The 26,277-nt window shown below is 39.7% G+C and overlaps 1 protein-coding gene across 10 annotated transcripts in view; it reads right to left on the bottom strand.

Annotated features, from left to right (window-relative positions):
• CMC1 (C-X9-C motif containing 1) overlaps window positions 1-25,465 on the bottom strand; it is a 44,846-nt gene extending 19,381 nt beyond the window's left edge. Inside the window, exons 1-4 of one of the 10 annotated variants that reach the window (XM_042473339.1) lie at window positions 25,251-25,317; window positions 18,578-18,730; window positions 16,569-16,604; window positions 15,193-15,285 (exon numbers count right to left, since the gene is read on the bottom strand). In XM_042473339.1, the coding sequence (XP_042329273.1) occupies window positions 15,193-15,238 (46 nt within the window). In that variant the 5' untranslated portion in view covers window positions 15,239-15,285; window positions 16,569-16,604; window positions 18,578-18,730; window positions 25,251-25,317. Of the gene's footprint in view, window positions 1-15,192; window positions 15,286-16,568; window positions 16,605-18,577; window positions 18,731-19,143; window positions 19,246-25,244 lie in introns of those variants that run through there. The other 9 variants (XM_042473335.1, XM_042473338.1, XM_042473336.1 and 6 more) reach the window with 9 other exon arrangements.
• Window positions 25,466-26,277: the final 812 nt, after the last annotated feature.

The following is a 26,277-nucleotide window of genomic DNA, read 5'->3' as shown; positions in this document are numbered from 1 at the left end:
CTAAAGAAAGGCTATACAGTTCACTGGAAGAACATATACTTTCTATATGTACTAATATTCCTGACTTTATTCCTGCTATCTTTGGCTAAAGAATGAGGTAAGATCAAGAAAGGTGGAAGAGAATTCACCCTCTGGAAATCTGCATGTCAAAAATAAGCAGGGTAAAGATAATGTAACTTTAACATCCTCGCATAAAGAAAATACCAAAAATAAGCAGGAAAAAAGCAAGCAGTATATCCTGACCGCATGATCATATAAAGAAAATGCCAAGGCGGCATGATGCAGAGAGAAAGGAAGAATGCTTTATTCACTGACAGCTCTAACATGTAAATCTGGAGCAGGAAATCTCACCAGCATTTTTCAGTCTCAATGTTTATGGGGAAGGATTATGTGAGGTCACTGAAATTATGCAGTCACTCTGGCATCTATTTGCTCATTTGCAGTAATAGTTATTATCAGATACTGTAGCTGAAAGTGCTGTGATGAGGGTCTGCTGCTTTCTCTGTGTGATACATCTTTTTAAAGGCAATTTCTCTAGTAAAGTAGTAAAATCTAGTAGTTTTAGATTTGTAAGCCTCCTTGAGTCCCTGTACTGGGAGGAAGGTGGGATATAAATAAACATAATAATAATAATAATAATAATAATAATAATAATAATAATCTGTGTGCCTGTTCTCTCTCACACACACACAGTTTCGTAGTCCAACAACCACATTTATTTAACTCACAAACACAGGTATTATTATAATTGCCTATTTAATCTTTATTGTAAAACAAAGCAAAACATGATTATTGTCTTGTCCATATACCTGAGCAAACAAACTAGTACTTTTAATTTTCATTAGGTCCCTTCATTAATTAAATGTAAATATCTATAGTTTTAACCATCATTATTACCGTTATATCTTAACTTAATTATGAGTCATCTCTACAGCAATAATACAAATCCACATGGGGCCCCAAGGACAGAAAGAGGCAGGTTATTTTGCCTTCAACCCCAAGGGTTGGAAAAAAGAAGCAGTACTAAAAGTAAGACACAATTCTGAAGAAAAAGTGCTATATTGTCTAGATCATTCTGAGGTGGCAACAGATCCCTGGATTACTATTTGCATTCACTGTAGGCAGTAAAATGAGCAGGGGGAAATTGCTAGGGCATTACAGCACCAACAGCCTACTCAAGTATTTTAAAAGGCAGCACCAAGCAGTTTTATTCAGGGCAGATGCAGAAATATCTAGCAGTGAGGCGGCAGAGGTGAGAACTGTGATTCAGGGGGGAAGAGTGCTGAATTTCTTGGCAAAAGAAGCTTTCACACTCTCCTTCCCAGAAGGGGCTTAGGCAGGGATGGGAGAGGTAAGGGGTCATGAAAAAGAAGTCTCCAACACCAACCCAGATCATCAAATACCTTAAGGGGGATCTGAAAGATTAATCAGGGGAATTTCCCCTTAAGAAATTCCCTAGATTTCACTGCTGGTAAACCGTGCCTTTGTGACCCTCTCACTTCCTTGTACTAAGTCAGTGAATCTCATCAGTTGGACTACTTAGAATAAAGCTCAAGTAAGCTGCCATTTCATCATCATATCTGATCACTAGTTAAACTTTTAATAGATTCAGCCATCTTGACACAAAAAATGAGGAACACAGGAAGACTGAAGCTCTCTGCCTGCCTGCCTCCCTCTACCAAAAGCTGACATCGGCTTGTGTGCCCAGTATCATTGGTTTTCCATGGTGAAGTTCCTCAGCTGTGTAGGTTGGGGATATTTTAAGTGCTAAAGGAAGGTTCAGTAACAGAGGGGCAGGTCCAGGATAATGGCATATGAACTGTCAAGGTTGAGCAGTCAACTATATTCAAAAATTATTTTTGTTTCTGGAGAACAGAAAACTTTATAGTTGAAGTTGACCAGTTAGAGGGCTAGTATAACTCCCTTGTTACAACAGCTTCAACTGCTACCAATCTGCTTCTGAGCCCAATTGAAAGTGCTTGTTATAAAACACTATATGGCTTAAGTCCAGGAAGGACTGTATTCTCCAGGTTCTGAGATTTTCAGTGAAAGCTGTCCTCTCCATTCACACACATCACAGTCACATTTGATGGAACCTTCTTGGAGCTGCTCCTGGGCTCTAGAACTCCCTGCCTAGAGTGACTAGACTAGCTCTTTCCATGGTGTAATTTAGGCAGTAGAGGAGGCCTTTTTTGTTTGTTTCAACAGCTTTCATGAATTGACTGCTGATGGGGAAAGGGCTTTTAATAATCTCAAAGCACCCCCAAATAATCACAACTAACCCCAAATTTGAAAAAGCGAGGTGGAATCTGCAATAAGAGAAATTGTGAAAAACAAATCACCAGGAATATTCTCGTTGAACTACAGCAATCCACACTGACAGAGTCAACTCTAGTGCTAACCAACATGTCAAAAGATGTAGAAAAGAAAACAATGGCCAACAGATTGGAAGTGATCAATATACGGTACATCCCTATCCACAAAAAAGGAGATACAAAAGACTGCAGCAACTATAGGAGCACAGCACTGATTTTCCACACAAGCAAAATTATGCTCAAAATACTGCAACATAGACTTCAACCATACACAGAGAGAGAAATCTCCGAGGTCCAAATGGTGTTCAGGAAAGGAAGAGGCACTAGGGACCACATTGCAAACATACGATGGATAATTGAGCGCACCATGGAATTCCAAAAGAAAACCAGCATGTGCTTTATAGACTATAGCAAAGCCTTTGATCATAAATCATGAAAGCCATAGATCATGAACGACTATGGAAGGCCCTTAAAGACATGGGAGTGCCAACACATCTGATAGTCCTGATAAGGCTATTGTTGGAACAGAACACAGAGAAACAAAATAGTTCCCAATTGGCAAAGGGGTCACACAAGACTGTATCTTTTCACCCCATCTGTTCAATTTGTATGCAGAACTTATTATAAGAAAGGCAGGTCTGGACACAAAAGAAGTGAAAATAGGAGGAATGAATATCAACAAGATATGCAGATGACACCATAGTACTAGCAGAAAACCTCACAGACCTGGAACACCTACTAAGGAAGATCAAGGAAGAAAGTGCAAAGGCAGGCCTACTGTTGAACATTAAGAAAACAAAAATAATGACCACAGAGAATCTACACAAATTTAACCTAGACAATGAGGAAATAGAAATAGTAAAAGAATTCTCATACCTAGGATCAAACATTGATAGGAACAGGGACTGCAGCCAGGAAATCAGAAGAAGATTAAGAATGGGGAGGGCAGCTATGAAAGAACTAGAAAAGATTCTAAAATGCAAAGATATACACAAAAGCACAAAAGTTAGAATCATACAAGCCATCATATTCCCTATTACCATGTATGGATGTGAGAGTTGGACAGTTAAGAAAGAATTTAGGAAGAAAATCAATTCATTTGAGATGTGATGCTGGAGAAGAGTATTGAGGATCCCGTGGACAGCCAAAAAGACAAACAAATGGGTTCCAGAGCAGATCAAGTCAGAAATCTCCCTGGAAGCCAAGATAAAAAACTGAAGCTCTCATACTTCGGACACATCATGAGAAGGGAGGACTCACTGGAAAAAACAATAATGCTAAGAAAAATGGAGGGAAATAAAAAAAGAGGAAGGCCACATGCCAGATGGTTGGACTCTACTAAGGAGGTCATGGGTATGGGGTTGCAGGAATTAAACAGAGCAGTGGAGGACAGGGGGTCTTGGAGATATCTCATCCACAGGGTTACCATGAGTTGAGAGTGACCTGAGGGCAGTTAAAACAATAACAACAAACTGTTCTTATATTTGTTTTTAACAGCCATTTTTAAAAAGCATTTTATCTATATTAAAATTGTTATAATTGGTAACTCACCTTGAGTCCCAGTTTTGGGGAAAAGACACGGCATAAACAAAAATAATAACAATAAATTTACAGTAAACTGTTTTGAATTTTACTAATATTTTAATTATTAAACTGTTCGTACATTTCACTGATGATAGATTTTAACTGTATCTAATTTTTATAAGATGCTTTGAGTCCTAGAGCTGTATGAAATTTGTTGGGTTTATCTCTTAAGGCCTATTACTGTATGTCTCCAAACGCTATATAGATCTGTGGGCGGAAAAGCCAAGGAAAAAAAATTATAGCCATTTTGGTTTATCACTGCAAGTCAATGGGGGAAGACTGGTGACCTGAATTTCTGAATCTCAGTTTGGAGAACAAATCAGATTTTTGTTTACATCTGTCTGGACTGAATCACTAATTTGGGATCTGAACTGAACTGAGGCCCTTTTCTAATGAAAATCATGGGCTCTAAGCCAAGTCCTTATTAGTCTGGCTCAGGTCTCCACTATCAGAAAGAAAAAAGCAATGAAGAACCAAGTGCATATATTCTCAGATATTCTGCAACATTTCCATAGATCAACTGAACTGAGTTCATGGACCACACTTTTGAGAACATATGCTAGATGATAATGATCACAACAAGAAAGAAATGACTATATTAGGCACACGACCTGCATGTTAACAATCATTTTATAAAGACAAGATACTCATATATTTTAAAGGAGTTCAAAATTTCCCAGCAACCTTCATTTTGAAAAATTCAGCTAACATCTTTGCCATCTTAAACGCATAAGCTCTGTAGACCAGAAACAACAAACCCATCACCCTCCAAGTGTTGTTGAACTCCAGCCTTCCAGGCAGCACAACTAAAAGCCAAGGATGAGAGGAGTTATCATCTGGAGGCAGACAGGTCCCCAGCCTTGCTACAGAAAGTGTCACTTGTAAGAAAAATAAAAACATTAAATAGGTTTTTAATAGAGAAGTACAGTATTGTCCTCTCAGGGATTCAGTCCTCTTCTCTCAAGGGCCAATCTTACAATTGTTTACCAAGCTATTGATTTTTTTTTTTAAAAATGAGTGGGACATACTTATATAAGTAAATATGCATAGGATCAGGCTTCATGCATTTCATGGCTTCAAGGAAGATTCCTGCCCCTGAACCTAGATATCCATGTTAACACATAGCCACATTGCTCACATATCATCAGAATAGTTAACAATGAAGATGTACTTAATTAGCAAGCTACTGTTTAAGCCTCAGGAGTTGGCTGTATCAAGAGTTCTTGCTGGGGATATTAATGCAAATATATTCAGGGAATGTGTCAGGATTAAACACCTCTCAGTTAATGGCAATCTTTTAACTTGATGGCTTAACTACCTATATTATAATGATTAAGATAGTAATGGCATATTGACCTCAAATTACAGAAAGCTGAGTCTCAGTTAAAGCTCAAGGCCAATGTCAATTGTTTAAAGAGCCAAAAGGAAAGCATAACTGTGGAAATATAAGTAACTCTGCTATCATGTGTGCCTTCTTTGGACATTAAACCAAATAATTAGAGACATGCAATTAAAACTTTATTGAAGGTAATATAAAATATAAGGCAGAGCTAGTAGGAATACAGCAACCTGGCTGAAATTGATATTCATTAGGATACTCTGTTATATGAATAGGAACCATTTGGACTTGGTAGTCTTTATAAGAGCCCCAGCTGGTAATGGTTGAAGGTTAATGCCTTACCCCATTCTGTTCAATTTTCTGTCCTAATTAGTCATCTAAATCTATAGCTGTGAGCACCAAGTGTCTGTGCTCAAAAGAAACTAATTAATGCTAGCAAATTAGATCAAGTCCAAAGATCCAACAGCCAAACTCTTAAACGCTCCTTGTTAATAGGAAGTGTAGCTGTCAATAACTGCTGTTGGTGGCTATAATGAGGCCCTTTTCTTTCACTGAAAGTGATTTCATTTCTCTTTGTCCTCACAAAAGCTGTTCCATTCCCCTTAAAACACACACACTCGTACATATTGGCAATGGTGATGTTAGATGTCTGACCCATTTCTTCTGATCAGTTGGACTGAAACAACACAAGAATGAAACCACATAGGATATGTCTCTCCAAGTCCACATGGTATTTCATGCAAGTTGTGTTGGAAGTTCTAATGTTGGCGTGAAAATATTAAGGTATTTTTCATTATTAAATACAAATATCTAAACGAATTGTGTGGGAATATAATTACAAAAGGAATTATCAATAGAAAAAGATATAAATGGATTCATACCTTTCATTTCTCAATGGTGTTTTTATCTAGGTTGTCTGGGAAGCTATTACAAAATAGAAGAATATATACTAAAATTTAGTATAGATTACTGTCTACCCCATAACACAAGGCAATGTGTATTTAGTTTGTTGGGTAGTTACCACAAGACCTGCTCGCTGAATTAAGAAACTATCAGCCAGAACAGAATGGCCTGAAAAGCTGGCTTCCAGCCAGCTTGGGGGAATGGCATACATGGAACACACGCACCCAAGATGCCTGGAAGCCAGCTTCACGTCGCCAAGCTGCTCACACATGGACCAGCGTGCATGCACCCTGGCGGTGCAGTGTTTATATGCCACACACCGCCGGAGTACCTTAAAGCCACAGCAGTGTGGAAAAGCCAGCTTTTTGCAAAAAAGAGAGGCTCTTTGCCGCTTCTTTTTGGGCTGGCAAAAAGGCAGATTGGGGCCATGGCAAGCAACTTCCATGGCCCCAATCCAGCTTTCTCAAAGCAACGTGAAGCTGCCCCTTCGTGGCGGTCTGTTATACCCCTATGTGTTTGTGGTTTAAAAAAACACATCAGATGGATCTAAATCCAGCTGCTAGTCCTAACTAGAATAGATCCATCAAATCAATGGTTATCTATATAAGTGTTGACAACATTTGACAATTGATTCTGTTGTTGTTGTTATCCCTTTGCATCTGACTTATAAAGACCCTAAAGTGATCCTATCATGGGGTTTTCAGAGACTGAGTGTGTGTGACTTGGCCAAGGTCACCCAGTGGGTTTCTATGGCTGACCAGGGAATCAAACTCTGACCTCCAGAGTCGTACTCCAACAGTCAAACCACTATACCAGCTGTTGTATTGAGTATACCAGTAGATAACTGATCAACTATAATTGGCACTAATAATTGGATTTAGACCATAGTGCAAAATGCAAATGAATCTATACTTATTTTTTATTATATACACCTATATCTTCTAGTGTTTAAACAAGTCCAGCTTCGTTCTGTTGAAAACATGTCCAGTGCTTTACAACCTCCCCTTGAATGTGTGTGTGCGTGTTTTAAAGGAACTATGCAGTATATTTTAAATTATGTAAAAGTTTTAGCAGTACTTTGACGTGAACTCTACATTGACAAGAGATTCTGGGTGGATAGATTCCACTTTGCTTCATCTGATTATGTGGACATGTTGCTTGGAGAAGTGAGGCCAACCACTTATTTGTTAAATCTGTTTCCATGTTGGCTGATTACAGCTGCCAGAGAAGGGCTGGTCAAGCGTATGATGGAGACTGTGAATGCATTTTTGAAAAACAATTGTGTTTCAATGTCCACAGAAGAAACTGAAGTAAAACCTCTGTAGAAGCAACCTTCAATGGACCACGCCAGCCTAGATAACTATAATTCTATTTCTAATCTTCCTTTCTAAAGTCCTAGAGTCCCAGTGGGGGATTGGCACTCAGTCCACTCCAGACAAGGCAAAAGTCCGTTGATAACTAGGAAAGCCAATTTGACATTGGGATTACAATTGATTCTGGACATGTCTGTTTTCCGCTAAAAGACCATGTTCATAGCTTGGGGGTTCTCCTGCACTCAGGATGGACTCTAGAAGGTCATATGGGTCCTCGCTGCTATGGTAAGGGCAGCTTCAGACTTACCAGGGAAAGATTTGGGAACATGGTGAAGAAGAGAACACAAGATCAGGCTGATATGTGGTTTACTGAGATCCAAACAGCAAGTGCAAACAGAGCAAGCAGGGACATCATAGTATGTACTTGGCTCTTTTGACTTTATGCAGTTAAGCAAGAGGGAATGAAATGGATATAAGCAGAAAAATTACCACTGTCTCTTCATATAGATCACCTTCCTTAAGTCTTGACATGAATAAACACTTCCTGTAACCTGCCAATCTTTGGTCCACAACCAAAGATCCAGCTTTTCTATATGTCTATGTTATTGAGAGCTACTCTCCCATTTCTCTCCTCTTTTCTCCACTTCTCCTGTGGGGGAAACCCCCCAATTAGAACCAAACAAAATAAAGGAAACTGATGCTCCACTTTCATTCAAGAGTTCCGAAAAACAAGACCAACTTAAAATGCAAAGCAAATCAGGGAATCTGCAATATACAACAATACACTGCTGGGCTCTAAGAATTATTTGGCTTTATATCTGTTCCTCTAAATTGAACTGATTTTTTTCACATTTAATCATTTTTTAAAATCTGGGAAAGATTAACTGTTTTATAATAAGCTAGTACCTCAACATCTTGGCACTACACATCTTCATGTCAAACTATGTGACGTGTACTATAAAACACTAAACATTTGTTCCAAGACATTATCACCATCTAAGCCTCTGGAGTGCATTTCATGCAGTTAAGAGGACCTGGTACTTTTTTAATTAGGAAAGAGTAAAAATGATGGCCATAAACCAATCCCAGCATGGTGCTACTAAGTATTTCACACATTTCCTTATCTACATTTCTGATGAGAGAACATAAGACATTTATAAAGTGCTACTTCAGGTGTCCTTGGGCATTTCAATAGGCAATGCCAACATTTGTCCAAGCTTCGGGATTGCTTTCCTTTTGCAGGTATTGATGTGTCAGGTGCAAGGGTCATGTTCTGGTGCAGGTGGCCCCCAGAGGGACAGATATGATCCCAGATATAGGACTGCTGATTAAGTGTGTATTACTGAAACTATGGTTGACATTGGCCTTACTCTACTACAGGGAAGCCTGAAGTGGTGTTTCATCCCATCATCTTTACTAAGTATCAATGCAATCCCTGGGGAAAGGAAGAATGGTGGCATTTTGAAATGGCCTTTGTCAGAACACTTACCTAATTCTAACTGTAAAACTCTGCCCAGCATTTATACTTATACTGTTCAGCTATAAATTTATATTTATAACTATCACAGATAGCTAATATTACAGATTACCTCAGTAGTAAAATTGGAATATTTGATTAATCTCTACCCATTTGACAAATGAAGACCTAATAAAAATGCAAGGATACTCCACTTTTGAATTCCTATTCTGTTACAGTTCTCATTGTCCAACCACATTCTTGATGACAATATCTGAATGGCAAGCAACAAATAATTTACAATTCTGGGGCCATAGCAACTAATTTCCTGACACTGACATTGTTTCAGTATCTCCTAGGATCTAGCTGGATAATATGAATAGCATGTATTTTGAACTAGTGCTTTCTCAAGTTGAGAAAGACATTTGTAACATGTTGTTCTTTCTCAACTACATATCTTGAGTCAGCATACTTTGTTTTGTGATTGGTCATTGAAAGGTGTTTCGATATCTCATTGAAAGAGTTATGTATCTCTAAGAAAATTCTGTTGTGGGAGAAAAAAATATTTAAACAAATATACCTCTCCCTTAATGTCTAGTATGACAACTGGACTCAAGCCAAAAGGACATTCAGCTGTTGACATGCTCAGAGATGAAGGAAAAGCCCAAACCTGCACAATACATATTATAGGAACATGGAATGTGAGAAGCATGAATCCAGAGAAGCTAGACATAGTAAAACAACAAATAAAATGTATAAATATTGTAATACTTGTGATGAGTGAGCTAACATGGAAAGGAATGGGATATTTTGATTCAGTGTTTTATCCAGGAAATGAAAATTTAAGAAGCAATAGGGTGGCATTTATAGTGAGGAGAGATGTAGCAAAAGCAGTCAAAGGATATGATGCTAAATCTAATACAATCACATCACTTCGGGGAAAGCCCGTTAATATAATCTGAATCCAAGTTTAGGCTCTAATAAGAGAGGCAGAAAAAGAAACTGAAAGATTCTGTCTTGGATTCCAGGAGGAAATTACAGTTGGCTCTTTGTATCCACTGGGGTTCTGTTCCAGAATCAATCCCCCCATGGATAGGAAATAACACAGAAGCTCAAGCTGCTCTCCCCAATGGTGGTGTGATGCGCACGTAAATGCACTTCCACAGCTACATGCACAAGCTGCCATCGGGGAGAAAAGGTGAGGCCATCTATGGATGCTCCCATCCACAGATGGCAAGCACACAGTTGGGAAGGGCTAACTGTAATCACAAACCAAAACAGGACTTCTTGTTTAATGTATGCAACTGAAATGCAAAAACAGGAGACAGAGCAGAATTAACGACTCAGGAAAATTTGGTCGAGGATCAAGAAATGAAGCGGAGAGGGACAGACTAAATTTTAAAAGGCCTTCTTCAAGCAACCTAAGAACTGACTATATACATGGACATCACCTGATAGCCAATACAGAAATCAAATAGACTACATCACTGGAGATGGAGATGTTTCATTCTCTTTGCAAAAACAAGGACCAGGAGCAGACTGTGGCACACACCATGAACTACTATAATAAAAAATTAGATTAAAGCTAAAGAGGAACACTAAATCAACCATCATGTTGAAATACAACCTGAAGAATATCCCCATAGAATTTAAAGATAATGTAAAAAAAAAAAAACAGATTTGCACTATTAAGCCTAAATCACTAGGAGCCACAAGAACTCTGATCTGAAACCAGGGACATTGTCGGGGAGGGATGAAAAAAGACACTATCTGTAATGAAAGAGAACGAGAGGCCTCAGTGGATGGCGGATTAAACATTTCAAAGAGTTAAGGCTAGCCAAGGAGTAAAAGTAAAAGGAGACAGAAATATTAAATTACTTAAATATTGTATTTAAGTTTGATCTATGATGATAGAAGAAAATAAAAGGCGTACTTGCAGCAGATGATTCAGATTAACAAAAATATATGGAAAAGTAATTCTGCTTGTTTGTTTTATTCACACCTAGACAACATGATCTCAACAAATATGCAGAAGTGTAAACTTGAATACTCTGGATTATACAATGTATTACAATTATATGAATGCCTATATACAGCATTCCATAGCTAACAGATTTCAGTGCAGTTGGGAATAATAATACACATTTTTATCGTGCGTCAAAATCAATTTGAAATACAGTAGAACATACATCAAAGGACAATTCCTATTACAGTGTACCCGCATATGTGCATGGGGCGCAAGGGGTGGCGCATACCATTCAAATGAATGGGGTGTGCGCCTGTGGCGCATGCGCACCACCGTGCACACAAGCCCCATTCACTTGAATGGGGCTTGAGCATAGGTGGAATTTGCCTTATGCAGGGGGGTCCGGAACGGATATCCCGCGTAAGGTGAGGTTCCACTGTATATGAAGTCTGTATTGATACAACACCTTAGGTTTTGTTGCTCCTTCATTCACACAAGTTTAGGATCTGTGCTAGTATTAAGTGTTTTATTATGATGGCAGCTCTTTCACTGTGTCTGAATGAGTAGTGATTGAAATGTGGACCACCCCTGTATATGGACTGAGGGTGACCACAGTTCGGCCTTGGCTCTGATCAGTAACAGACCCATTCCTATAAAAGAGATCAACAGCTGGAGATGACATTTTGGTGGCACCTCTGCACATATTGATTTGTTTATTTGTTTGGCTGATTGCTGTGGAATCTTCATGCTCTGACAATCCAATATGAATTTATGCACTAAAAATCTGATCTTTTCCTAAGACTTCTTTTAAGCCTATTCTTACATGCATAGCTTTCCTCACCCTGATAATGACTGCTGTTTTTCCCTCATATTTTGGAGATTGAGTTACAGAGACTTAACTATATATATATATCTATTATATTTCTATCCTGCCTTCTTGCAAAATAGCTGTGAGCAGCATTTTAATCTAATTTCAAACCTATAAATTTACCTGACAATATCTAACATTATTTCGCTTTATGATAGCTGCAGCCGATTAACATAACAGCTTTAAGCATTCTGTCATAATGACTCCAGGGCATCTTTCTTCCTACCATCAACTCATATATAACATTGAGTACAATCTAAATCTAAGTGAAAAATAAACCAGCTACTGATTAGGAGTAAATGGGATTTATATTAAACATTTGTTTGACACATAGCATTAATCCGCTCAACTACTGACGTTGATAAAAATACAGAAACATTCTTGCATGTTCAAAAACAACACAGAACTAAACATGTAAAACTTTAGGATCCCAAAGTGCAGTGTACATTTATTTTCATACCTATTCTTGTATGAATTGCAGTGATTCTATTTTTATCTATGCTTAAGTGCTCAGCTTGGTAACATTTATCATGCGCTCAGGAAAGAGATCAAAGGATTGTATTTTGTACAGGGGACCTTGAGACAAAAATCAAATTGGATGTTGAGCCAAGAAAGAAGACAATTGTAAAATGGTTGCAGTTCTCCGATTTAAACATCAATAAAGCTGTACATCAGCTTTTTATTGCATAGACTAGTAACATTTGTTACTCGCTTTTTTTCTTAATAAAGTGAAACAAGGAATAATTATTATTAGAGAGAGGGGAAAAAACACATACACATAGAGTGTGTGTTTTTGTACATATTAATGCATAGCTGCAAAGATCACTCTCTGTTCTTAGCCCTCACTTCTATAGTGAATCATGGTCTCTAGATCCTTAGATATCAAACACTTAAATCATTAATTAAACTCTAAACCATTTAAAAATCTCAGATCACTTGGTCTGTCCTTTTACATTAATCTGCACACCAAAGGTAAGAGCCCCAGTACCCAGCAAAACAGGAACTACCCCGAGGTATCTGACCTACTTCCCCTGAGTGAATGCTTTTAGCCTCTCTATTTCTCTCCTGTTCACAGGACTTAGGTTATTTTGCAATTTTCACAACATCGCACCTCTTTCCCCTGTAATTCCAAAACATATGGGGAGTTGCTCCACATGTTGGCAGTTTAACTGAATGTAAAGGTGAGAGAGTCTTATGCCATTTTCTTCAGCGTTCTTGTTCCCTCTACTGCCGTGTTCTATTATAAATCTAATTTTCATTTATTTGGATTTCTAGCTCAACCTATCTTAAAGGTTTAGACAATAGAACAGCAAATGCACACAAATGTTCAGAAATTATTACTTGGCAGTAATTCAAGACAACAAAAAAGTATACACATACTTTTGAGTTTAGATTCTTACTAGTGAATATGATTGTTTAAAACAAGGCCATCAATATATGTTGCTTCTTATAGAATTTAAACTGCAAAGAATAAACACAAACCTGTCCTCAAGAAGCTTCCAGCTTGCATTTTGACTAGCCATGGAAGTTTCTCCATTTCTATTAAAACATGCAAACAAGGAACTTTCGCTACCTGACATTTTGTCCTCCTATGTATTGAATTCACACCGATTTCAGTAGGATTCTCAGGCTCTTATCAGCTGAATCTGAGACTGTATACTACTGACTACTGGTAGTAGTATGCTTCAGCAGGAAACGCAGTGATTCTCATGGGTCACTGTACATGGACAGCAGAATCTGGGAAACTGATTGTTTGGACTATAGTTCTCAGAGTCTCCCATCAGCACGACAAATGTCTGCAAGGTAATTTTTGTAAAAGTTATTTATCCTAGCTCTGATGATTACTTCAAATTTCATTAATAATACTGTTACTGTTCAAATTACTGGGTCATATAAAGGCTAATTAAAAGGAGTCCAGAATACACCAATGCCTGGGTGAGGAGACTCTGCCCCTACAAGTTGCTGGATTCCTACTCCTATTAGCCAGGAAGGTCTAAAAGGATAGAAATAATAGTTAAGTAACAACAGGAAGACCACAAGTTCCTCATCCCCAAGCTGCAATGTTCCCTGCAAATAACTGCACAGACCAGAGGTGGGAAAAACACCAATTTTTCTCCTGTCAACCTCCGCAGGCCACCCTTTCCTATCTGACACAGCAAGCCCAAATACTTCAGTTTTCCTCTGTAGTCCCTTTCAAAGTGGTAAGCAGAAGTGATGCCCTGTCACTTTCAGTCACCATTTTGAGAAGAACTGGAGAGAAAAATGGAGGTACACTCGCCCCTCCACATTCAATGGGGTTGGGGGCACAGGACCCCCATGAATGTGGAAAAACTGCAAATAACAAAAACACTTTGTTTTTACCTGAGAGAATACCTCTCTAGGAATCCTCCAATGCAACTCTGCGCTGCCAAAAGAGTACCCCAGGCGCTCTCGTGCAGCGTGACTACGTCACTTCCGCGCCACCTCGTTTGAAGGTGGCACAGTCGTGACGTAGTCATGGCAGCGTCCATCTGTATAGGGCGCCGCCATTTTCTACACGCTCTGCGCGTATTAGGGTTAGGGGCATCAGGAAGTGATGCCCCTTTTTAACCCTGGTATGTGCGGAGTGTGTACTTTTTGCCCGTCAGGAACGGGCCATAGAATTGCGCTGGAGGAGCTACAAATGCCTACAAATTCTCTAGGAATCTCTAGGTCCTTCAGTGCAACTTTTGGTTAAAGTTGACCATAGAGCTGGGCTGGAGGACCTAGATATTCTTAGAAGGAACATATTAATAAAATCCGTGAATAATCAAATCCACAAATGTCAAAGCTGCAAATGTGGAAGGACAACTGGGGGATCCTGGAGGGGTGAGGGTAGTGATTGCATGTCTTTACATGCATTTGAGGGGTTTTTTTGGGGAAGAATTTTCAGGCAACAACTTTTTTAAAATGAGCAATCAGAAAGTGGCAGGGGGGCTTCAAGGGCTGCAGAAGGATCCAGAGGCCAAATGCAGTCAATGGGCTGCACTCTATCCTCACTGGCACAGATGTACAGGTTTATAGACTGGATGCAAAAAAAAAAAAGAATGTCTGGGAACAATATTCTCATCCTCAAGTGTCAGTTGAAAAGAATATCTGTCATTTTTTTTTACTATCATTGGGTACCAAGATTATCAGAAGAAATGATTAGAAATTATTAGAAGAACAATTACTATGCATCACCCCCCTGCCAGTGTTTAAGTGTTTTATGTATCCATTCTTCAATGTGGCATCCATTTTGCAACCACCTTATTTTAGCAGAACAATAAAATCCAGTATCATCATTATGGCATAATAGTTAGCTTGCAATAAAGGTGGGAAGACATAGATCATGCGTATATACTCACTGCTTCTGTGGCTGTCAGACAGAGGATAAAATTCAGGTCACATAAGTGATTCAATTTGATATTCTGTTGAATTTCACTCTCACCTTGCACTTTATCAGAACACAGCTCCCTGGCCTTCTCTCTCATCATCTTTGGAATCAAAACCTCCTTTTCTACATGTCTGAGGGTTGGTTCCCCTGTAAGAGAACAATATTTACTAGTTTAGATGCAAGTTGCAAGTAAACTAAAGGAAAGGAGGAATGTTGCTTAGACGCTCATATGAAATCTGATATTCTGGAATATATTTGCATCAGAAGTACTAATTGTAATGCCCACATATCAGACTAATCCCAATTAAATTGCTCTTTAGTTTGTTGTAATGTATGTTTACCAACAAGCAGGAAATTTTTCTGCAGTGAAGTTATGTATTATCTATCAGTCTATCACCTCCCAGTCCACTAGGGCCCCCAAGGTGATGCCCAACAGGTAATAACTAAATTAAAATAAATTAAAACATTTTAATTTGATCTTTAAGATCAAACATCAAAGGGCATGCAGTACAACATTCTTTCCCTGCCTTCCAATCTAACTTCCCATGGCAGGACATTCTACCGTTAGGGTGCTGCTACAGTGAAAGTCCTGTCATAAGTGCACACCAACCTAGCCTCACAAGATGCTGATACATGCAACAGGGTCTGCGCTGAAGACCTCAAATTTCAGGCATGCTCATAATGGGAGCTGACAAGTGTAGTTGACATTATTTAATATCTTTGTATATAATATATTCAAAGAGTTTTGAACAGCAAGGGTGTTACTCCAAGATCCATTTCGTTTTACCAACCTCCTTTCTGATAATAAGTTGATATCATAAGGGATGTTTGAGGCTGGTGGCCACAAAGGTGCCCCCAGCATGAGGAAACAGCCATGCTACATAAGCAGATCCAAGACCATATTTGGGGATCTGGACGGCTCAGCATGGGGAAGCACAAGAACACAGAGTGAAGGATAAATCAATCAAGATGAGAATCTGCATAATCCCATCACTGATGGGTGTGACTGTGATTGATAACCCTTGTGTTTACAAGCGAACACAAAGCCAAGAGTACCTCTGACTAGGAGTGATATTCCTTTGTCCAGGAACATTTGCATTGATTGTCTGGCCATTCCCAACTTCCTGTCCCATTCTCCTTTCCTGGAAAATCCACTCTAATCCTGACTTCTACCCTCAGAATAGGTTTCGCCCAATAAATATTCCTTTTTAGGCAACAATTTGGTCTTGCTTGAGATCAGACAACCCCCTTCTGTCTGTATCTCGCTTGACTCCTCAGCTTGCTGGCCACACCAAAATCCCCAGGCAGCTTGCTGAGCCACTTCCACTTCATGATGCCCCCGCTATTGGAGCCCTGCTTCTAGAATAGGCATATTATTGCCCTCTGCACCCCCCTAAATAGCTGTCTACTACAGTCTTCTATATCATTACCTCTTCAATGTGTGGAACTCTTGTGTTGAAATGGCCCTATCAGGAAAAAAACAGCCCCTTTAGCACAAATATTCTTTAGATGCCTTTCAAGAGTGATTGGAAAGAACAAATGTCTAAAAAAATATCCTGGTTTTTTGCATTCTATTTCAGAAAACTGTTGAACATTATTAGAGAAGTAAGAAAAAGAAGGAACTAAAAGATTTTGATCTGAACCCAAAGCATCTGAAGTTGTCACCCAGTCTCCATCTTTCCTTCTCTCTGGACTATTTTAGATGATATTCATATTATGGCACCCTTAGAAGAAAATGAATTATTTCAAGCACTCAACTTCATTTCCTCCAATTTATCAGGGTGCATTATTCAGATAGGTAGAAATTAAACTGCATTTGAAAAGAGACTGAGGCTGCAAATTCATCTCTGAATCAGTAATTTTAAAATCTTAATCAGTCTGCAGTTCTGGAAATTTTCAGGACAACGGAAGAGTTAGTTTAGTGTTGACGATGCATGCACAATGGATAGTTTCCATTTCAATAAAGTCACTATATGGATGATGCTGATGATATCTGAAAAGATTTCCAAGACACTTATTTGTAATGCTAGAAATAATTATTTTATTATTTATTTCTACAGCACCATCAATGTGTGTGCAATTTAGCAATTGTAGTGCAGTGCTCGGGGAATAGCACTCGTATTTCTTAGTAAAATGAAGTGCCATGTTCCCTTGCAAAACCCTAATATTCATAGAGGATCGTGCCACTCATTAACCTTAATAGGAATGAAAACAACAAAACCAGATCCATGGCTAATAGAGTGGGAGGTATTTTAGAGGAACATGGTGACTATAGCTCCTGTGGAAGAGTGACTTTTTGGACTGCAATTCCCACAATCCCTTAACGAGGGATTGTGGGAGTTGTAATCCAAAAAGATGTTTTGCAAGATTGAGTTTCAACATTGTACCCTTTCTGGGCCATACTGTTAGCTGTATGTCCCCAGCAGCTCAACACCCCCCCCCCCCCGCACACCACAGCAACTTCCAGGTAGGTAAGAGCCACCCTGCCAATAGAGTGGCGTTTACATTACTTCCTGTGTTCCCTTCACTGGACTTTGACCAGTTTTGGAACTGCAGACTTTAATCAGGATTATATAATGAAACTGGAAACCTGCCCTTCAAGAACATAAGGACTCTACTTAACCAGTCTGCATGTATTTTAAGGGGGCAGTAATAGGGGAGGTTTCCACCAACCTAGTTGCACATGCTCAGACCTATACCAACCCAGTCAATTGTCTAGTCACTTGTAATTCAGAATCAGCTCCAGACAACCAGGGCTGCTGCCACACTGCAGAATTAATGCAGTATGACATCACTTTAACTGCCATAGTTCTTTCCTATAGAAGCTGAGATTTGTAGTTTGTTGTGGCACCAGTGTGCTCTGACAGAGAAAGCCAAATAGCTCACGAAACTACAAATCCCAGAATTACACAGAATTGAGTCATGGCAAATAAAGCATGTCAAACTGCACTAATTCTGCAGTGTCAATGCAGCCCAGGTTAAACACCACCATTTTGAATTGTTCACAGACACTAAATGACAATGAACAAAGCTGTTATAAACCTTGCAAAATGTGTTCCCTAGGCCTAGAAAGATATTTAACAGGAGGTAATGGGGGCATAGATGACTGGGGCTATCTCTGAATATGCAGAGTATGTACCTAATGAATATACCTAAGGTGATGCCACAGGAGCCCCATGGTATTCTAATGACACAGCTGGATCAATCACCACAACAGACTATGGGCCTGTTTATTTTAAAGCATGGATAATCAATGTGTGAATTTCCAGATGCTGCTGGACAGCAATTCTCTTCTCACCATTGTTTATACTGGTCAGAACTGATGGGTATTTCAACAACAGATACAAGGCCACACATTGCCCATCTCTACAAAAATCCATTTAGCAAATCAAATCAACTACAGTATCTATTAACATTATCACTGTTTGGTAAAGAGTACATTTCTGTTCTGTGCTCATCGTTGACCATAATAAATCTCATTTCATTTCACTTCTGTTCATATGTCTCTACTGCACTTCTCCAAATCCAGCACATGTTCAGGGATTCTGATTCTTCTTCTGGAAAACTTCAACTTGTACTTGCAAAGAACATTCTGATGGAAGAAGCCAAGACAAGGGGAAGGACAGATGGAACACATGACTGGCTTATTAGAACATAACAATTATGCATCCTGGGTGTAAATCCAAACAGTGTAACTTGCAAGTAGATCCCTTTGAATTTAACAGGATTTCCCAATGAGAAACCACATGTCGGAATGGGCTGCAAATTATTTCTTTAGCTCTTTAGTTACACACTGTATATAGAATCACATGTATTAAATGATTTCAAATACTATATACTTGTCTATATTATTATTTACCTTAACTTTTAACTTTTAAGATTTTGCTACCTTACATTGGTATCAATTTAAATTAAGAGAGAACACAAAGATGACAACACCAAGGGAAAAAAAATCAAAGCTTTAACTTCTCACTATTCTATCATCACCTTGAAGTCAATTTTCACCTTTTTCACTGGCTGAATCTGTTATCTTACATTTTGCTCTGGGGCTCATGTGTTCTTGCAATATAGCAGTACTGGATTATGAGAATACTGACAAGCATGTTTGCTAAGAGAGAGAGAGAGAGAGTTGTGATGTCTATACTCTCATTGGTTGGGAATCAGATTCTGCACCAGTTCTTCAATATTTGGTGAAACAGATGTAAAAATATGAACATACACAGAACTATGTACACTGAGTAATTCCAACGTAAAACAATAAAAAGGAAAACAGAGATCAGTAGTCAAGCATATAAATAGATGACATAAAATGGCACATAATTTCATCTGACTTAATGACAGTTAATCAACAGAATAATCAACAACTCTTAAGAGAAAATAAATCAGTCAGCGGGAGTAAAAGGGAAAGTTGCAAGGAACACAGCTGGGGAAAAGGAAGGGGGTTAATCTTCCCCATATGCTACAGTCTAGATTTAAAAAGCTCTCCCAAAAGTGTGACACAGTTTTAATACAGCATGTAGTTAGGCACTGAATCAAACAAGTGCCAAAGCAAAGTTAGCTTCCCCCATATTTTGATATTAATCACTGTTAGAGGAGGCTTATTTGTATATATTTTATTTGCATCCCACCTTTCTCATGAAACTAAGACATAAGGAGGCTCACAAGATTAACTAAAAAGGTACTGATAAAATAATAAGGGACAATATTAAAGCACAATTAAACACGTGCTATCCTTAAATACCCTAAAGGTACCACATTGTATCTGATCTTGGAAGCTAAGCAGGGTCAGCCCTGATTAGTACTTGGATGGGAGGCTACCAACGAATATCAGGTGCTAAGGGCTATATTCCAGAGGAGGGAACTGGCAACACTGCCTGTGAGTATTCCTTGCTTAAGAAAACCCCAGCATGCCTCAGGCAGTGGTTAGAATGAAAGTAGGGCTTCTCCTGAAGATTTCAGAGCCCAGTGGGGAAGAACACAGTCCTTCAGATAGCCTGGATCCAGATTATCCAAAACAGCTACCTTCCTTCCCAATCGAATACTAATGCTATCTGTTCCGTACCAAATACTGCTGCTCAGAATTGAAGGCAACCAAACATACTTCCCCTGAGTACACCATTCTATTCAGTGCGTACAACCCACATTTGGGGGTTCCCCTTCTCAAGCAAGCCATAAATATTTTGTGTCCAATGTGTATGCTCATTCCTCATTGAAGTGTTTGGACATTTGGTTGGGTTTTTTTAATGATTTTTTTTCATTTTACATTTATTTATTTAGCTATGAAAAGTTTGGAGCTCCCTTAAAGCCTACTGATAATGGTGCTATTTTAACTACTTAAGAATCTATAATGTAGAGGATACGATAGCTATTAACATATAGGTCATTGCCAGGTCATTAACATATCGGTCACAGAAGGCTCTGCCAGTAGTTTACAGTAAAGTGTTTGTTGCTGTGAACTGCTGTCAAGTCAACTTCAGCTTATGGCAACCCTATGAATGAGAGATCTCCAAGTCACCGTGTCCTCAACAGCCCTGCTCAGTCTTGCAGACTCAGGGCCATGGATTCTTTTGCTGAGTCTTCCCATCTGGAATGCAGTCTTCCTCCTTTCCTACTGACTTCTACTTTGCTAAATATTATTGTCTTTTGAGTCAAGTCTTCTCATTATATGGCCAAAGTATGACAGCCTCGGTTTAATTATCTTTGCTTCTAGGGAGAGTATGACTTGCTCTAAGACCCATTTACAGCAATCTGCAGTATCTACAGAACTTTCCTTCAGCACCATATCTCAAATGAATTCATTTTCTTCCCATTAGCTTTCCCCATTGTTCAGTTTTCATAACCATACATAGAAAGGAATACAAGATCCCTATAATCAAAGAAAAAGTGCAGAGTGCACACTCAGGAAAACTGAAGAATAACATTTTTGGATATATTTTGCCAAAGCCAATCACACAGGAACAAAGCAGCATCAAAGGAAAGTGAAAGGGGATATTGAGCCATGGCTACATTGGTTTATCCAATCCAATTGTGGCATTTATAAAAGATTACCTACTGGAGCTTTTGAGATTGCTAAGCATTTTGATTTATAAAATAATTTCTTAAAGCCACAAATGTCTTTTAGCTCTGTAAAGGTTACAGTCATAGAAACATCACCTCCACATTTGATGTAACCTCCAAACAGAGGTATACACAACAGCAAAAAATGAAGTGGCAATGGCAGTCACTTAAGGAGTTTAGCATTGTCCAAACCAAACACACAGCTTTAGCACATATTGCAGCTAGAAAGAACGGTCCCAGGAGAAAGATCTCTGACAACCATATATCAGTCATACACTTATTAGCACATCACTAGCCACAGGTGAGAATGTGCCTTGAAAGAACCTGGCAATATAGAGCACCTTAAAATAAAGAAGTGTTTTTATAGGAAAGGTGAAAACATGAAACAGAAGGTTTGCACCCATCTATACGATACTGTTGTAGTAGGGAGGAAAACAAAACAAATAAACACGAGAGCTAAGTGATGAACATAAAACATGCATCTAGAATCAGGATGAAAAGAGTGTGGTCAACACTGTGCCATTGTATGGTTCAGCAGACAGAGGGAAGCCTTGAAAGCAGACCATGGGATCAAACACTTTCTCCATTCTCAATTGGCAATTTCTAAAGCCCATGTTAGTTGTGATAAAAACCTGTGTCTGCATTCACCTTAACCAAGGGTAATGCTAGCCAGGTTTTGCTGTTTATCAGTGTTTTGAAACCAGCTTCAAACACCATGTATTATTATTATTATTATTATTATTATTATTATTATTATTATCCCACTCTTTAGAAATGCTCTTAGAGCAGCTTACAAATTGTTAATTAGACAGTTCCCTGCCAATCTAAAACATTAAACCACAATTGAATTTCGTACTGAGGTCCAAAAGACACTGCAGAAATACTGTATCTACTTTGAAACCACTTTAAATGTCCTGGCTCAATCCTAGGGAATTCTGGGAACTGTAGTTTTGTGAGACATTTAGCTTTCTGTCAGACTACAGTTCCCAGTTTGCTGATGTAAGCACACATAATTTGTGAGTTACACCCAGCTCCTTATCATACTGCCAAACAAGGTTGTCTAAAAGCTTACATACTCCCATACTAAGAAGATATTGATTCAATGAAAAGAAGGTACAGTAAATACAGATTATGACTGCATCCGAACTACAGAAATAATGCACACTTATTTAAAGGCTATGTCTCAATGCTATGGAATTCTGAGATTCGTAGTTGAGAGAAATTTAGCTTCCTCTTTCAGAGTTATGGTGCCACAACCCTCGCAATTAAAGTGGTATCTAACTACATTATTTCTGCAGTGTGGATGTGGCCTACATAATGCGGCCTGCATTATTTTTGCAGTGTGGATGCGGAGCCCTGGTGGCACAGTGGTTAAATGCTTGTACTGCAGCCATTCACTCAAAACCACAAGGTTGCGAGTTCAAGACCAGCAAAAGGGCCCAAGCTCGACTCAGGCTTGCATCCTTCCGAGGTCGCTAAAATGAGTACCCAGACTGTTGGGGGCAAATTAGCTTACTTGCTAATTAGCTTACTTGCTGTTCACCGCTATGATCTTTGGAATAGCGGTATATAAATAAAACAAATTATTATTATTATTATTACATGAACTTAATATTGCACTGCCATATGTTACTTGCAAATCTGACCAAGGCTGCATCCGCACTGCAGAAATAATCCAGTTTGACACCACTTTAATTGCCATGGTTCAACGCTATGCATTTCTGGTAATTGTCATTTTGTGAGACATTTAGCCTTCTCTGTCTGTGAGCTCTAGTGCCACAACAGACAGAATTTGCAGTTCAGGGAAAGGTATTTAGAATCTGAGAAACAGGGTGGTATAGTGGTTTGAGCACTGGATTTTGACTCTGGAGATAAGGGTTTGATTCCCTGCTTGGCCATGGAAACCCACCAAGTCGCCATAAGTCAGAAACGACTTGAAAGCACACAGCTACAACAACAATTTAGCATCCTCGGCCTGAGAACTCTAATTCCTCCCCAAACTACAAATCCCAGGATACCACAATATAGAGCCATGGCAGTCAAAGTGGAACCAAAGCGCTATAATTTTCTAGTGTTAATCAGGTCTTTGATCTCATATGGTTTTGGAAGCTGAGCACACATAGCTAGTACAGTGGGACCTTGATATTCACTGGTGTTTGGTTTCCTGGTGGACACCAAAATCCATGGATGCTCAAGTACCGTTATATACAATGGCTTGAGTGTTAGACTATGGTCCAAAACACATTGCAGAAATAATCCCATTTGAGACTGCTTTAACTGCCCTGGCTCAATGCTACAGAATATTGAGAACTGTAGTTTTGTAAGACATTTAGTATTCTCTATCAGAGAGCTTTGGTGCCACTATAAACTACAGTTCCCATGATTCCCTAGCACTGAGCCAAGAGCAGTTAAAGCGGTCTCAAACTGAATTATTTCTTCAGTGTGTTTCGGACCTATGACTCTGGACACCAGGGTTTGAATTCCCATTCAGCCATTGGGTGAACCCACCCTTGGTGACTTTAATCAACTCACACACTCTCTGTCTCAGAGAGAAGGAAAAGCCCCTCTGAACAAACCTTGCCAAGAAAACCCCAAGTTAGGTTCGCCTTACGGTCGCTGTAACTTGGAAATGACTTGAAGGCTACAACAAAAATCCTGGAGAGCCGCTGTCATTCAGAGCAGCTAATATTGGTCCTGATGAACAAGAGTCTGACTCAATAGAGCAGTTTCTTGTGTTCCTGTATCTCAGGGGTAGGCAACCTTTTTGATCCGAGGGCCGGGTTGCTGTCCCTCAGACAACTGGGGGGCCGAAGCCAAAAAATAAATAATTAAATAATTTTTAAAAAAAATTAAATATATAAATAAACCAGGACAAATGTAGGACAAAATTTTCAAATGGAAGACACTTTTTTTTAAAAAAATGGAGGACATGCGAAAAAATTTGCTCATTTAAAAAAAATTTTTAATATAAATGCATGTTTCTGAGGCTTCTATAGACAATTGCCCCCAAAGGCCCCGGTGGCAATCGGCGGCAGGACCAGGCTGGGGCCGGTCCCAAGACCTTGTCGGGCCGCATCTGGCCCGCGGGCCGCAGGTTGCCTACCCCTGCTGTATCTATTCACTTACCCATGATCCACATACACTTCAAATAAAACAAGCAGATGGTGAAGTCACCCCTCTTGTTTTCTGATGACCAAAGGAACAAAACCTCCAAGCATGTGTAATTCTTGGCAAGTATGGCAACTCTACACAGGAAGGGGGGGCATATATAACCCCAATTTCCTTAGTATTCAGAAGGGTCTCAGGCCCAAAACACACTACAGAAATAATCCAGTTTGACACCACTTTAACTGCCATAGTAGTTCAAAGGTCCCAAGCGCACACTGCAGAAATAATCCAGTTTCAGACGGCTTTAAAGTGCCCTGGCTCAGTGCCAGTGAATCCTGGGAACTGTGGCTTTGTGAGACATTTAGCCTTCCTCTATCAGAGAGCTCTGGTGCCACAATAAACTACAATTCCCAGGATTCCATAGCATTGAGCTAGGGCAGTTAAAACAGTGTCAAACTGGATTGTTTCTGCAGTGTGTTTTGGATTTTAGAGTGGGTGAGGCCCAATACACACTGCAGAAACAATCCAGTTTGAGACCGCTTTAATTGCCCTGGCTGAGTGCTAGGGAATCCTGGGAGTTGTAGTTTATTGTGGCACCAGAGCTCTCTGACAGAGAAAGGTTCAATGTCTCACGAAAGTACACTTCCCAGGATTCCCTAGCATTGAGCCAGGGCAGTTAATAACCCGGTTTGGCACCACTTTAACTCTTTGTCTGGCTCTTTGCTATGGAATTCTGGGAGTTGGAGTTTGTTGTGGGTCCCCACAACAAACTCCAACTCCCAGAATTTCATAGCAAAGAACCAGACAATGAGTTAGAGCGCTACCAAACCGGTTTATTCCTCCAATGTGGATGCAACAAATAATGACAATTATGTATATATGAAACAAATAATCCCTGCCAAGGAGTCCCTTCCGCCCAAAAGCCAGTTACTGAAGAGCACCCGCACTTCCAAGAGGGTTTCCACTCTCTTCTCTGGAGTCCACCATTTCCGACGGAGCCACCGCGCATGCGCGCGCATGCTCACAACAACCCGCCAGTGTTGCTGCCAATGCCATCATCATCACTGCTACGTTATTCTCTCTCTCTCTGCCTCCTCATAAAATGGCGCCCGCCCCTCTGGGCAGGATCCAGCCTCGCTGGAAATGTTGTCCCTCTGTGCCTTCAGAGCCTATCATGGGGTTTTCTTGGCAGGGTTTTACCAGGGAGGGGTACCTTTGCCTTCCTCTGAGGCTCAGACCTGCCCAAGTTCTCCCAATGGCTTTCCAAGGCTGGGCAGGAGTTCCAAATTAAGCTGTAAAAGACCACAAGGACTATCCAGTCCAACCCCCTTTTGCCATGCAGGAACTCTCAATCAAAGCACCCCAATTATGGCCATCCAGCTTCTTTAAAAACCTCCAAAGAAGTAGACTCCACCACACTCCAAACACCACACACACAAGAACAGGCAGTGTGTACTGCTTTACATGGTTGTTGTTGTTGTTTTTTGAGAGGAAATGTTGAGTATTTAGAGCACTGGTTGCCAAACTCTAGCCTTCTAGGTATTTTGGACTTCAGCTCCCAGAATCCCAAATTATTGACCAAACTGGCTGAAGCTTCTGGGAATTGTAGTCCCAAAAAAAAACAATCTGGAGGCCCAGAGTATGAGAATGGCTGATTTAGAGGGATGGAGCATCTGCCAGTTTGGTTAACACTTGGATGGCTTCTTTAAAGGGTAGAAAAAATTTAGCCACAACACATATTATGGAAACCTCTGTCCACCACCACAGAATATTTGGGGTCTCATTGGTTCTGAAACACACCTCAGCAATAATCCAGCTTGAGACCGCTTTAATTGCCCTGCTCGGTGCTAGGGAATCCTGGGAATTGTACTTTTGGGTGGCTCCAGAGCTCTCTGTGACAGAAGGCTAAATGTCTCACAAACTGCAGTTCCCAGAATTCCTGGCATTGAGCCAGGGCAGTTTAAGGGTCTCAAA

This window comes from Sceloporus undulatus, chromosome 6 (genome assembly GCF_019175285.1).
Source record: "Sceloporus undulatus isolate JIND9_A2432 ecotype Alabama chromosome 6, SceUnd_v1.1, whole genome shotgun sequence".
NCBI lineage: Eukaryota > Metazoa > Chordata > Lepidosauria > Squamata > Phrynosomatidae > Sceloporus > Sceloporus undulatus.
Note: the sequence above shows the minus strand (reverse complement) of the source record. Positions and strands in the feature narration are given on the sequence as shown.